The sequence below is a fragment of the Amblyomma maculatum genome, chromosome 2 (assembly GCF_055883805.1).
Source record: "Amblyomma maculatum isolate TAMU_Amacu chromosome 2, ASM5588380v1, whole genome shotgun sequence".
Classification (NCBI taxonomy): domain Eukaryota; kingdom Metazoa; phylum Arthropoda; class Arachnida; order Ixodida; family Ixodidae; genus Amblyomma; species Amblyomma maculatum.
Window position 1 is genome coordinate 24,416,934 of NC_139345.1, and position 12,512 is coordinate 24,429,445.

At 48.1% G+C, this 12,512-nt stretch overlaps 1 protein-coding gene across 1 annotated transcript; it reads right to left on the reverse strand.

Annotated features, from left to right (window-relative positions):
* Window positions 1–1,650: 1,650 nt before the first annotated feature.
* LOC146198154 (uncharacterized) lies at window positions 1,651–11,032 on the reverse strand. Its single transcript, XM_084593486.1, has 4 exons — window positions 10,213–11,032; window positions 5,463–5,629; window positions 3,906–4,092; window positions 1,651–2,102 (listed from the first exon to the last, which is right to left on the reverse strand). Exons 1-4 carry the CDS (start codon window positions 10,468–10,470, stop codon window positions 1,782–1,784), a joined length of 933 nt encoding a protein of 310 aa, XP_084449612.1. The 5' UTR covers window positions 10,471–11,032; the 3' UTR covers window positions 1,651–1,781.
* Between the last annotated feature and the right edge of the window lie 1,480 nt (window positions 11,033–12,512).

Consider the following 12,512-nt stretch of genomic DNA (forward strand, 5'->3'; position numbering starts at 1 on the left):
ACACGTGGCTGACTGGAATCGGCATCCCTGGGCGTTGTGTTGGCCGTCACACCGCCAGCAGCGTTGTACATTTTTGACCGATTTTGCAACAACAGAAAGTCTGCGTACCTGGTTGCTTGTTTGATGTACCGGCTCGGTGTTCCGGCGCATCTCTCTCTGCTGGTGACCGGCGCTCTCCGCTCGCACGGCGATGTCGTAAGCTTTGTTAAACGTGAGGTCCCTTTCAGCGAATAGGCGCTGCTGTAGTGACTCGTCACTCAGTCCGCACACAAATCTGTCACGTAACATGACGTCCAATGGAAGCATGGTGGTGTTAGCAGATGCTGTGTCTTCATGCTGCCCGTTAGCTGTCCTGGCTGTGGTCAGCGTCCCAAAATTGCAGTCAGCTGCAAGCTTCTTGAGCGCTGCTACGTAGGCGCTCACAGTTTCGCCTTCCAGCTGATCTCGTCGCTGGAAGCGGGCTCGGCTGTAAACTTCAGATGGCCTCGGGTCGTAGTGCTTTTGAAGGGCTGCAACGATTTCTTCGTAAGGCACTTCCGCTGGTGTGCTTGGCTGAATAAGGGCGCAGACAGTGTCGTAAGTCTGCTCCCCGCACAGCGTTAGCAGGTTGGCCCTCTTCAAGGCTGGGTCTGTGATGTTGTTAGCCTCGAAGTAGAACTGGAGGCGTCCAACCCACGATGACCAAGATGAGCCGTTGAATTCTGGTATTAACCCTCGCGTAGCCATGGCTTGTCAATAGCGTTGCGTAGCGCGGGTCAAATCCACTTCCTCGTCGCCACTGTCGTGTTTGCGCGTCGTCGATGGAGAAAAGACATACGCGCTATTGTTAACTGTTAACTTGGTTTATTACTAGATAAGAGGGTGCGACCAGCGTCGGCCGAGGCGTAGGCCGAACTGCCGGGCGAAGAACGGAGGGAACGGAGGCCGGGGATGGGGCTTGCTTCCCAGAACCAGAGGAGGGCGAGGGAGCCCACCGTGGGGGGCGTCCCGCTGAGCGCAGGCAGGCGGCGAGTCCTCCCGGCGAAGCGCAAAGAGGGGTGCGGGTCTGTTCATTAGCGCGCACTGCTCTATTCACAGTGGAACGGACGAGCACAGCACTTGGAACACAACATAAGGACAACAGCTCACTAAACGTTAATAATGGAATTAAATGTAAAGCCAAAAGAAAAAGTACAGAGACAGTAATAACCATTGTGGTGAAGATTGTAGAGAGATTAGCGACCTAGAAGTTCGCAGGCGTTCGCAGCTATGCTGCAGTGAAGGTCACCGTTATACATCGAAAATATCAAAGCATAAATAATAACGTAGTGGCTAGGATTTCGCGAACTATATGCGAGTCACACACATCAATCTGATTCAGAGAGTGCATGTCCTCAAAATTTGCCAGCTAGCTGAACAGTGCTGAGTGATTTCCATGTCAGCTTAAACACACTCGGTAGCTTGGCGAATAGGCAACCTCCTCGTCTTGGTCTCTCGAAGCTCAGTAGTGTCTCACAGAACGCCTGAACCACAAGACACCGGCCGGCATGCACAAAGGCGCTCCCACCAGCGAGCGCCAAAAGAACAACCACTCGCATACTTTGCAGTTCGATGTATCAGGGCGATGACTGAAACCTGAGGTATCGTGAGCAAAACCTGAGCAAAACCAAAATTCCAAGAGACCAAAGAGATTTTGAAGTCAGTCTTGGCCCTGGACTTCAGGTCCCAGACGTCCTCCTGGTCATACAACACGTGAACAAGAACGGTACGCATCCATCGGGGTTGGTGAGACGAAGATTGCGTCATTGGAAAGCGACGACCATGAACAGCACTGCGAAGGCGAGGTAGAAGAGGAAGTAGACCTTCCGTCGCGGCTCGCACCGTGCGCGGAGGAAGACCGGCTCGACACGCGGCGGCATGGTGCGGCTGCGCTCGGCCACCACGAAGTGCGCCGAGCGGAAGGCCAGCGGAAGGCTGCAGTTGAGCGCCTCGTGGCACGCGTCCACACTCTGGTTGCGGTCGAACACGCGTCGCCACGCTTGCACCGACAGCTGAACATCATTGTACGCCTCGGTCGCCGGGTCGTTCAGGAACAGCAGGTAGTGGTAGCCGTCCGACTGCGCCTGCGAGCCGAGAAGGGGGAGAGGTAGTCATGTCGCTTCGCTGGACCTGCGGCTACATTAGTGAATCGGGTCGCTGAAGAGTGCCTAGAATACGCCCTTGAGCGTTTAGGAGACTGCACTTCTTGATCCCATGCTTCTCCTATGCTCCACCACATGAGCATCCATGACTTCGGGAATAAGAGCTAATAGCCTCGTTGATAGATTCGCTTCGTTGCATAGATGACTAACGATTTCAGATTTTATTATAAGGAATGCTCGCACCTGACAACAGAGCGGGCCAATGAAACCTTGACTATATTTTGGCCTATCCAGGAATACATGCAGCATGAATATCCTATGATGATGAACCACATTTTGCCGAGTGTTGAGTAAATGTCTAGTTCAGATACGCCTTACAAAATACCGCGCTCATGATAGATGGGTTCACCTCTGCTCTGAACATGGTGGTTGTGTACACTGCGAAAAAACTACCAGAAGCGTGTAAACAATCGTTAGATGAATGTCGGGTTCCCTTTCCTCACCGTATGTCGCAGACCAAAGCGGTGTCTACAATTCTATCATGTCGTTGGCTGCCTCGGAAAGCAGAATAGCTTTTTTATTATATTCAATGTATTCATTGGAAAGGGCCCAATGAAATGCACGATCACAGTAAAGGAGACGGATACAAATGACGCCGCCTTCTTTCCTGTGATCGTGTCCTTGCGCCGTTACAATAAATAGCATGAACCAACTAGCCCTACAACAAGTACCTCTTCAACGCGCATATTCGACGATTGATGACAATGATGGCCGAAGATAGGGGGTCTTCTGATGGCGCGCCTTGCTTCCCCGGTCGATATCGTTTTTTTTTTTCTTTTGAAGGATTCTAACCCCAGTAGATTCGCAACGCAGAAAATATTGGAAGCGAAGTTCTTATTTTGCATGTATTTCTCTATAGATTAAACAAAAATTTTTACCTTATTTGGCTGATGTACCATTATATTCTTTCTCCTTATTAGTCACCTGTATATGCCTCTTTAACGTATGCTTTGATAGTGCTCGCTTTATTTATTTATTTTTTTTTTTGATTGTATACATACAACATGATATACGAGTTTTTTTTTTTTCGCTCTGATAATATATTTTTGTTTTCTGCCCTGATAACTTATTTTATTGACATTATATGTAATGTTTTTGTATTAGTACAACCATTGTTTTTTACGTGTATTTTTCTGTGTTATTGGTTGTTAGTCAATCGAAGGTCCCGTGACAGTCATCCGACTTTGGGACCCTCGTCTGTATGCCTCTTGACATGTTCCATATAAACTTCTAAAGGGGACGAATTTACGGAGTGAGAAATTACAGGAATGCGCTTAAGTCTGCTTAACAGGGCAAAATCCACTTACAGGAGTGTTTTCACTAACCGCATTGTCATTGTCATCCCTGCTATCACCATCATCATCACTATCGCTACCATCATCATTATCAACTAAATGCACCGTCATTGCCATCGCTACTAATATCATTGTCATTATCACTAACTGCAGAGGTCATTATCCAAGCTACTATCATAACTATCGTCATCACTAACTGAATCACCATTGTCACCGCTACTTTCATCCTCACTCTATACAAGGCGAATTACGATCTGTTTCTGACGAGGCCGGCGTGGAGTAGTGGTTTGCGCGTTCGGCTGGTGATCGGAGGGATAATGGTTCGATCCCGGTGGAGATAATTTTTCTTTGAGTGTCATTTTCTGCGAACACTCCCCGTCTAACCACCCATGAGCCAAGTGAAGTATTTAGTCTTAATATGTCCGCATACCTCATGCCACAGCACAGGCCGTGGCTTACGAACAGCGTTGCCCCCGCAGGCGTCAGGGTGCAGCTCGACGGCCGCCTCGGAGTCACATGGCACGGACCAACCGGTGCTGTTGCGTTGGATCTGAGATTCCAGAATGGGACCCCGCAAAGGCGGCACAGGGAAGGAACTGTTGTACGAGGTGTCGTTCCTGCGCAGTGTCGAGGACATGGAACACGCATTCGGAGAAACAGCTGAAACCCGCTCGACCCCAGACGTTGTCCCTTTATCTATAGGATAGCGACGAAGTGAGAACATAGAAATGACCATCGAATTAGCGTGGTCGGAACAAATGCGGATTAGGTGCGCCAAAACTTCGGTTTCGGCTCGCACAAAATAGCAAAAAGCTGTAACATTATGTGAAAGACTGCTCGACAAAAATATAATTCATCGCTTGCTATAACCAAGCCGCACGAACGCACATGCGTAGCTACGTGCTTGACTCGACATTCAAGGGTACCGCTGAGTTCAAATAATTTCTCAGAAGTGCAACCCAGTTGGCAGCTCCTGCCTATTCGGCCATGACCTGTGACGTCACATAAGCTGCCGACCAGTGCTCCATCATGCCGTCTGCTAACTCAGTCATGTCACGTCGTCTCATGAAGTTACACAACCAGCATACAAATTGCCACTTGGTCATGTCAGAACACTTGTCAAATCGACCACATAACACGTGGTGCCGTGGCGTCGCACACCTCCAGTGACAAACCAGCGCTTGGCTATGCCATCTGGAATCTGGCGAAGCACCTGTAAAATCAGCCACGAAATTCTCCGATTGGTCGGGAGGTTGGTGACCTGTTGTCTCGTGTCACTGACACCGCCGTCCAATCAGCGTTCCGACGACGATGAGGGGGCGTCTGTCACAACCCTTTCGACCAGCCAGAGCACTTGTAAACTAAGTCATGCCACGTGGTCCCATGGTGCCATTCAACCTGTCTTGTGAACTGGTCGCTCAGCTCTGATCATTCTAGGTGTTAATGACGTTACATGATCACGCGAGTCATCGTGAATAATCGGGGAATTTTGTAACAACGGCGTTTACTCGGAATATGGGTACATTGAACTCTAGCACTAAAACATCCGCCTGTTGATGTATTACGGGAATAATATGGCCGCGGAAGCCCCAGGATAAGATTCCTTGGAGGGCTATGGGAGAGGCCTTGGTTCTGTAGCGGGCAAAGTCGGGCTGCGGATGACATCAGACCACTTCTCAACGACTTCCTCAGTTCTTGTCCCTACCCTGTAGAAAGATCCTGTTGCCCCATTGAAAAAAATAATCAGTATTTCGCTTCTGTATAATCAGGAACATCAAATACTTACTGCAAGTGACGAGGGCAATGGTAATTGGAGTGCTAGATTAGTTTTCGTTGACCAAATGCTACCTCATTATAATAACAATCTTTTTTACGAAAGTTCAGTGCGAATTGCTCGTTCCTGTCGAGAAAAGTCGGCTCTCCGATCTACTCGCTCTTTCCACACGACGCTGCGCGGAAGAGTACGGCATGTGTAGAGTGGTACAACCTTCCTGTGATGGCTTGCAGGCATCGCTTGAGGCTCTCGAGGCCCACGACCAGGAAGAGCTTGGTTCCTCGTCCGGCCGGACAGCAGGTCACAGAGAGGCGGGAGTCCCGCAGAAAGTACATTCCCAGGTAGTAGTACGAGGCCACTCGCACATGCACGCGCCGACTCTGCACGCACACACAAAGAGCGCAAGCGCGCGGTCAGCGGCACGGCAAGATAGTTTACACGAACGACACGCAACACTAGCTGTGTGTAGCATCAGCGGGTTGGTCGCCGTCTGTGGTTCTCCAGTGATGCTTTTTTGGAAGTAACTCTTGGTGAACCGTTACGGAAGGCTCCCGGATGCATTACTTATTGGCGTGTACATCTTCTGTTGACAATCCACGGTAAAATTTTTATATCAGCTACTAGCGGCGGCGTACCCGGGATCTATAAGCATGGCTGAGCTGTTTAGTTTGCAGCCGCAGGTGGCCTGGGGTCCATCAGTGATTTCGCAGTTCGTCGTGACTGATCACTGAAGGAATGTACGAAAGCCTGTGACGCTGTAATATCAGCGTACAAGAGCACGGCACATTTCTGTGTATGGTATAACGACTAAGAACGTTGATACCATCGAGGGAAGGGGTACTCCCTGCCTACCATACACAGTATCCAGTACAAATGCTTATTCAAGAACGAAGCGGCAGGTTCTCAGAGGAGGCCCTCCGACCAATGGCTTCGGCCGGTGGTTAATCCCCGAGGGGGCCACACCCGCAGTCATTCACAACGGAAACACAGTCGATGGCCCTACCTTCAAGGCCAAATTTATAACGCATGCTCAAGAGATCCATTGCTATTGCCGCCTCAGGCCACACCTCTAAGTATATTCGGGATGGTTTTTTTTTACAGGATGACCGGAGAATGGATGGAAACAGGGACTCAGCCTCCTTCATTGGCGGCGAGGCCTTGAACCAACGTGCAGCGATAGTCAGGGCTTCGCTGAGTGACCTCTCGACTTTCAGCGAAGATGAAGACAACAGATCAGCTTATAGAGTACGACTGCATTTGTGCTTTGATGCTCACGATATGAACTTAAAGGAACCAAATTCTACACGCTGAGTACGCGGACCATTGATTTTTCTGGTAGAGTGTGGCCCTCCTAAGATGATACAACAGATAACTTTAAAGAAGTGATCGAAAATCTCGCCCAGTATTTTGTTCCGAAAGGCAACGAAATCATGAGACCTTGCAAATTTTGCTCTATTGGTCAGTACTGCGATGGGGTTACAAAAGATTCAATGATGAAAATGCAGAATATTGCCAACAGGTTCAACATCAACGGCGTTCTTAACAGAGTGTTGCTTGACAGGAGTATATTTACGGGCTTCAAGACGATGGCATCCGTATAGAAGTCGTATATAGCAAAGCCATTCTCACGTTGAAAGAAGTTTGAGAGGTGGATTTAGCAGCTCGAATCGAATGTGGACTAAATGTAGAAAAAGCAGCACGTTAACAACAGCGCAGTGGCTTCGCAAGGAAGGCAAGAATGCTGTGCAAGGTTGGTTACACATTTCTTACGAAGTTGGAGCAGGGAAATTATGTGCATGTAGCTGCATTGAAAGGCGTCTATCAGTGGAATGCATATTAAGTATTGCGGTATGCTACCACTCGTCATCAGAAAGGGCATCCGTAGGGCCCGTTGCGATTCGCGCTTTACGGGTAACGATCGACGTCGACAACCCCTGTGAGATGAATTTTTTTTTACACCTCCGGCAACTTCGTGAGGTCTGTGCTTCCTACCCTAAAATGTATAGGCGTCACAATGGAGTGGACACGCATTTTCCAGTGTCTACGAGTCTAAAGTGTACAACAAGAACAAATACAAGTGGCATGACCGATAAGGAACGACGCTCCATGCAGTTGACCTGTTTCCGCGGAAAGCTTCCGTTCGAAGCAGAGCTGCGTATTTTGTAAAATAGGAGGAATTATTTATTAGCATTCATCACAATGTACTGTTTATACAAGAAAAAAAAAACACTATACAACTCCCGCAGAAACTGTGTAGTTGAAAAATTCGTCCTGGTCCGGCCGTGGAACATGGGACCACCGCCTGTCCGGTGTAATTGCCCTATACCAACCGAGTTAACCAGGATGGGCCAGCAGATCTAATGATTAGACGAGAGCGAGTTGATAAAGAAATCTTAGCGGAAGCGGTGTTCGCCTAGTGTTCCTTTTTTTATGCATTCTTCCATAGTTATTCTATGCATTCAAGAAAGCAGCAAGTCTCGAAAACATTTGGATTTACACAGCCAGAGGGAACATTCGCTGTGGTCAGAAAAGGATGCAGAGTGCTTACGCTGTGCTGGTGTCTCGCCCGATGGAAATCAGTCGCTCGCTTTTAATTTACACGCGGACGTTGCTTATGGGCACTTTCTCTGTAGTAGCCATTAATTAAGAGTGCATTGCAACTAGCGTGTGCTGGCATTTGTCGGTTCATCCAATACCTTTGTTTTTCATCCTCAGAGTAGCGAGGAACCATCGTTGCATTGATCCTGGAGCGCGGTTTCGAACTGATGTTTTGCGACCATCAGGCTTTGAGTATACGTACAGCACAGGGAGAGAGGATCTTCACGCTAAGGCTAATCGGCTTGTAGGGATAATTGCAACCAAAACTTGTATTGCGCGCCTGCATAGAATACGAATTTAAATCGTTTGAATTGCAGGTTATATATACACAATATTGCGCTCAGTATGAATTTTCATATGCGTGTCGCACTAGTGCTGGCTTATCGTCCCCATGCACCAACATCGTTCTTGGTGATGATAAGATAAGGCTGCTTCTATATGGTTTAGGGTGTCGTTAGTTTTACAACAGAGACAAGGCGAAGCTTCTTCGCTTTTGTCGTATTATGGCACACCTGCTATCTAGGTAGGGCTCAAGAGACATACGGCGTGCTGTGGGTGAATGTGGTGCAATGATTATCCGATACAGAGAGATGTGCGAGTGTTGTTTGCTCGGGAATCGAACAGTGCTCTGGGCAGTAAAGGAAAAGTATATGTGGCTATTTCTCACAAGTTGCGCCAGTGGCAAAAATGAAAAAGCACGCAAGGATAGAAACTAGCCCAGCTGAGTCACTACAGATCACGGATAGAAACTAGCCCAGCTGAGTCACTACAGATCACGAATTGCGCTGCTCAGAGCCAACCCAGGTGCGCTCTGCGACCCGGGCTCGCTGGACAGGTAGCACAAATGTTCGCACTCATCCGCGAGCTGCTTGACAGTACACGCTCAGCAAGCACAGACCAGGGCCGGCTTGCACGATAAAGTCCGAGCTAAGTCCAGACTTAAATGGTGTCTTTAGAAAGACCAAGCTTATTTAAGACGGCTCGTGTTCCGAACGTTGAACGCTTCGGGTTCATGTTCACCAGAGTGGCTTCCCAGAACGGCCTCAGCAACCACTTCGGGCATTTTTCCTCGTAACACAATCTTAAGCCGCAAAAAGCAATGGCACGGATTTTACACAACGCAAAATTGACGGAATGTGTACATCTTACAGCAGGGACAGTGCCAGCGCATCCCTGTATTTCCCTAATTTCTCTACTTAGACACCTGGCGTCCTTGTGTCTTAACCAAGACAGCACTAGAGTCGTAATCATACAAGCGACTTATTCAAGTCAGGACTGAAGCCCAGTCTTAACTCCAGTCTTAAGCGGCCATGCTAGTGGCCTATTCTTTAGACTCCAGTTAAGTCTGGACTTAGCTAAGACAGTCTTAAGATTGTTTTGTGCAAGCGGGCCCAGCTTTCAAAAGGGAAATATAATATTGATGTTGTTGTTGTGTCCTAATTAAAATGGCGCATACCCACGGGGGGGATTGGCCACGACCAGGCGGTTATCACAGATTTTGAGATCCCTTTCTGCAGAACTGCGGTTAGAAATCTGAGCAAATCCGGTTCACTGACAGTGATGGTTGATGATAGTGCATGGGCCTACTGAAATTTGAATTTTGGAGATAAAGATAAATAATAAAGAAATAAACGAATAATGAACGCATATTAGGAACAACAAAATGAATATCAAGTATAGATGTGTGTTAATATTGTAATGGACGTGGAAGACGAAGTGGCCAGTGGCGCGGGAGAGTGCTCGCGCTAGGCACGCAGCCACTGTAAGATGAGATCATGCGCCATGTTATTCTTTCATCGGCTTGCTGCCTCGTTACAATATGCTACGTCTAGCGGTTGTGCTAGCGTCCAGGCTAGAAACGCCGAGCGAGCCGAGAAAACGAGGTACAGGCACTAACCATCGATTTAGCGTAATCCGAAGAAAACCCGTCAGACCCATCGTGCTTTAATTTTAGCCTTTTTAATTTCTTGAAACCGTTCAGTATTCGAGAACAGGAAAGTTTTTAATTTCTTTTAGAAGCCTTAATTTATTGAATTACAACTTCGCTTTCGGCTAAGACAAATTAACTGCATGCTGCGATGCGCGCCGGCATCATGTGAAACTTAACAGCTACGTGAGTAATTGTTGCCTTAATTATTCGAACGCAGGCTTGCTTTTATCGCGCCTTGTATGAAAACCATGAATGGGCGTCTTCACAATCAAAGAAATGCGAACAGCGAAGTGTTATTCTCCAATATTTCCTTGGCCTGCGGATGTCGGTCCCACACCAGACCGCGCACAAAGGCTTGACGTGTACAGACTGAGTAACGAACATTTACATTGGGTCACCTGCGCTGTTTCACGATCACTTGGCGCCTGGACTTACCTGCTTGGCGTGTTCGGTGACGTTCGGCTTGGCCCCATCGTAGAGGTAGGCGTTGAACGTGTGCGTCGACGTGGCCGTCAAGTTCTCGCACCAGAATGTGGAGACGTGATCGCGCAGGGGGATCACGTCTTGGTAGCCCATGACCAGTGTCTTCTCCGAGTACACCGAGAAGCGAAGCACCAGGGGTGTGCTCAGCATCACCACGCCGCTTGCGAGCAGCAGCCATACCAGCAGCAGCTTCTTCACCGAAAACGCCATGTTCCCTCCTGCTGCGGGTCGCCGCGCCAGCAGCGCTCATGGTCCGCATCGCATCGGCACAGTTGTCGCAGCCGTGGCACTCGTCTTGTGGAAGGTGCAGCCTGCTGCTGGTTCCTCCCCGACTCAATCAGCTCGAATGATCGCAGTGCACGCACTATTGCTCCCGCAGCTATTCCCGGCAGTCTCTGGTGCACACAAGACCCACATCGATGTGCCACTGATGAGGTGCGGACGTGGTCTCCTGTAAGTCTGCTAAGGATCCTTTTTTTGTCTTCTTTCTTTGGTTGTCTGGGGCGCGGCTCGTGGTGAAAACGCGCAGCAGATGCTATAGTGGGCAGAACTGTCTGCGTCTTGACGTCGCGGAAAGGCTGCGCTGTCAAGGTCACGCGGTATATTTTTTCATTCGCTGGGTGGCTGCTAAGCGGTTTCTTCAAAAGCGACAACAGGTTGTAACGCGTGATGCAATGCTGTCGGTAATCACGAATTCAAGATTTGCTACACGCGCTTCTACGTATTGTAGGAGAGAAAGAAAGATGAGAGAAAGGAAGGGGGCTGTATCAGGTGAGCGCGCGCTGTCAGCCGCCTCTGGAATGATTTATAGTCGCTGCTGCTTCGCATCCTCGCACCAAAATTGCACAGTGCTAGCCAGGCTGTTATTGAATAAATTTCATAAACCTGAGGCTGGCGGAGAAACCCCGATGGTACGCATGCTCAGATGTAGCCTGTTTACGAATTTTACGCGTCTTCCCGATGTCAAGGAAGGGACGAGTAATGCTCCAGAAGAGAAAGTGCGCGTTTTCCATTGCACTTTTTGCACTTTCCACTGTGTCTTTCCCTTTCATTTCGTCAAGATTCTTCTTAATGATTGCTCACAGTGTGCATCACGACATGTCGCTTAAGTTTTGTGCGTGGGTACCTGCACGCCGCAAGCAAATATCTTGCTATAGGAAAAACGCACCTATATTAAGGAGCGTGGGCAGGATTATAATGCGTCGAAATGGGTGCTGTGAGCACTGACACCTCTATTGGGAACACAGTCACGCTTACTCGAACGTGTTTGTCTAAACTTTCTTGTCTTTATTGTGAAACATTTTTTTGTGTGTGTGCAATATGTAGGAGATCACTTTGCACGCGGCGTGGCTTAGTTCAGCGACGTGTTTTACTTAGCTGCTCAGCACGATCGATGTGCAAGAACTTGGGGGTCGCTTCAGGTAAGATTATGAGTATATCGTCATAGAGTCAAAGGGTTTAACGCGCGCTTTGAAGGCCATTAGCGGTGATTTACATACGTAGAGCCACATGTAAGTGCAAATTAGCGACCTTTCTAATTACGTCTCCTTATTAATAAGTCGCTGCGCGTATCAGGTCAAGTTATCTGATATACGCAAGGATTCCCTTAAACCAAGGCGAACGGATGTCTTGGTGGTCGTGACGGGGGTCCCATTACGCCACATTATTGCTAAATTTTCTGTAGAACCGAATTGCTTTACTTAACATAGTTATATATTATAATGGCGTTTAAAACGTATTACGACCTCATTATTGAAATTTATTTGTTTAATCACTCCAGTGCAGCAGCTTCATGGGGGAAGTCACGCCCTCTAGATTAGTCAGGATTTTCCAAACGCCCCGCTGTCGTCTTAATATTCATGCTGTAATGTGTCCTGCCTTTTATCAAACATCTCACAGAGCATATGGTCGTTATCTAACAAATCATAGTTCCGCAGAAGTGCTTCCATTACATCCTGCTCTTTTTACTTGCTTTATCTTGGTTCAGTGCGAGAACGGACAGGGGGCGTACCGGGGCTACTGATTTCCCACCTAAATTTATCAGATCTTGGAGTACTTTATTTGGGCGTGTTTTATTTTATTTGAGTCACAGAGAAGCCAATCATTATAGGCAACTAAGCTTAACCTTACTTGTAATGATTGGAATATCTTCCTACCAGATTTCATATAAGGGCTGAAGTTACGTAAAATCAAAAGTTATGAAGGCGCACAATGCGTCTTGATAGATGCCTCACTGATAGCGAGTTCACACT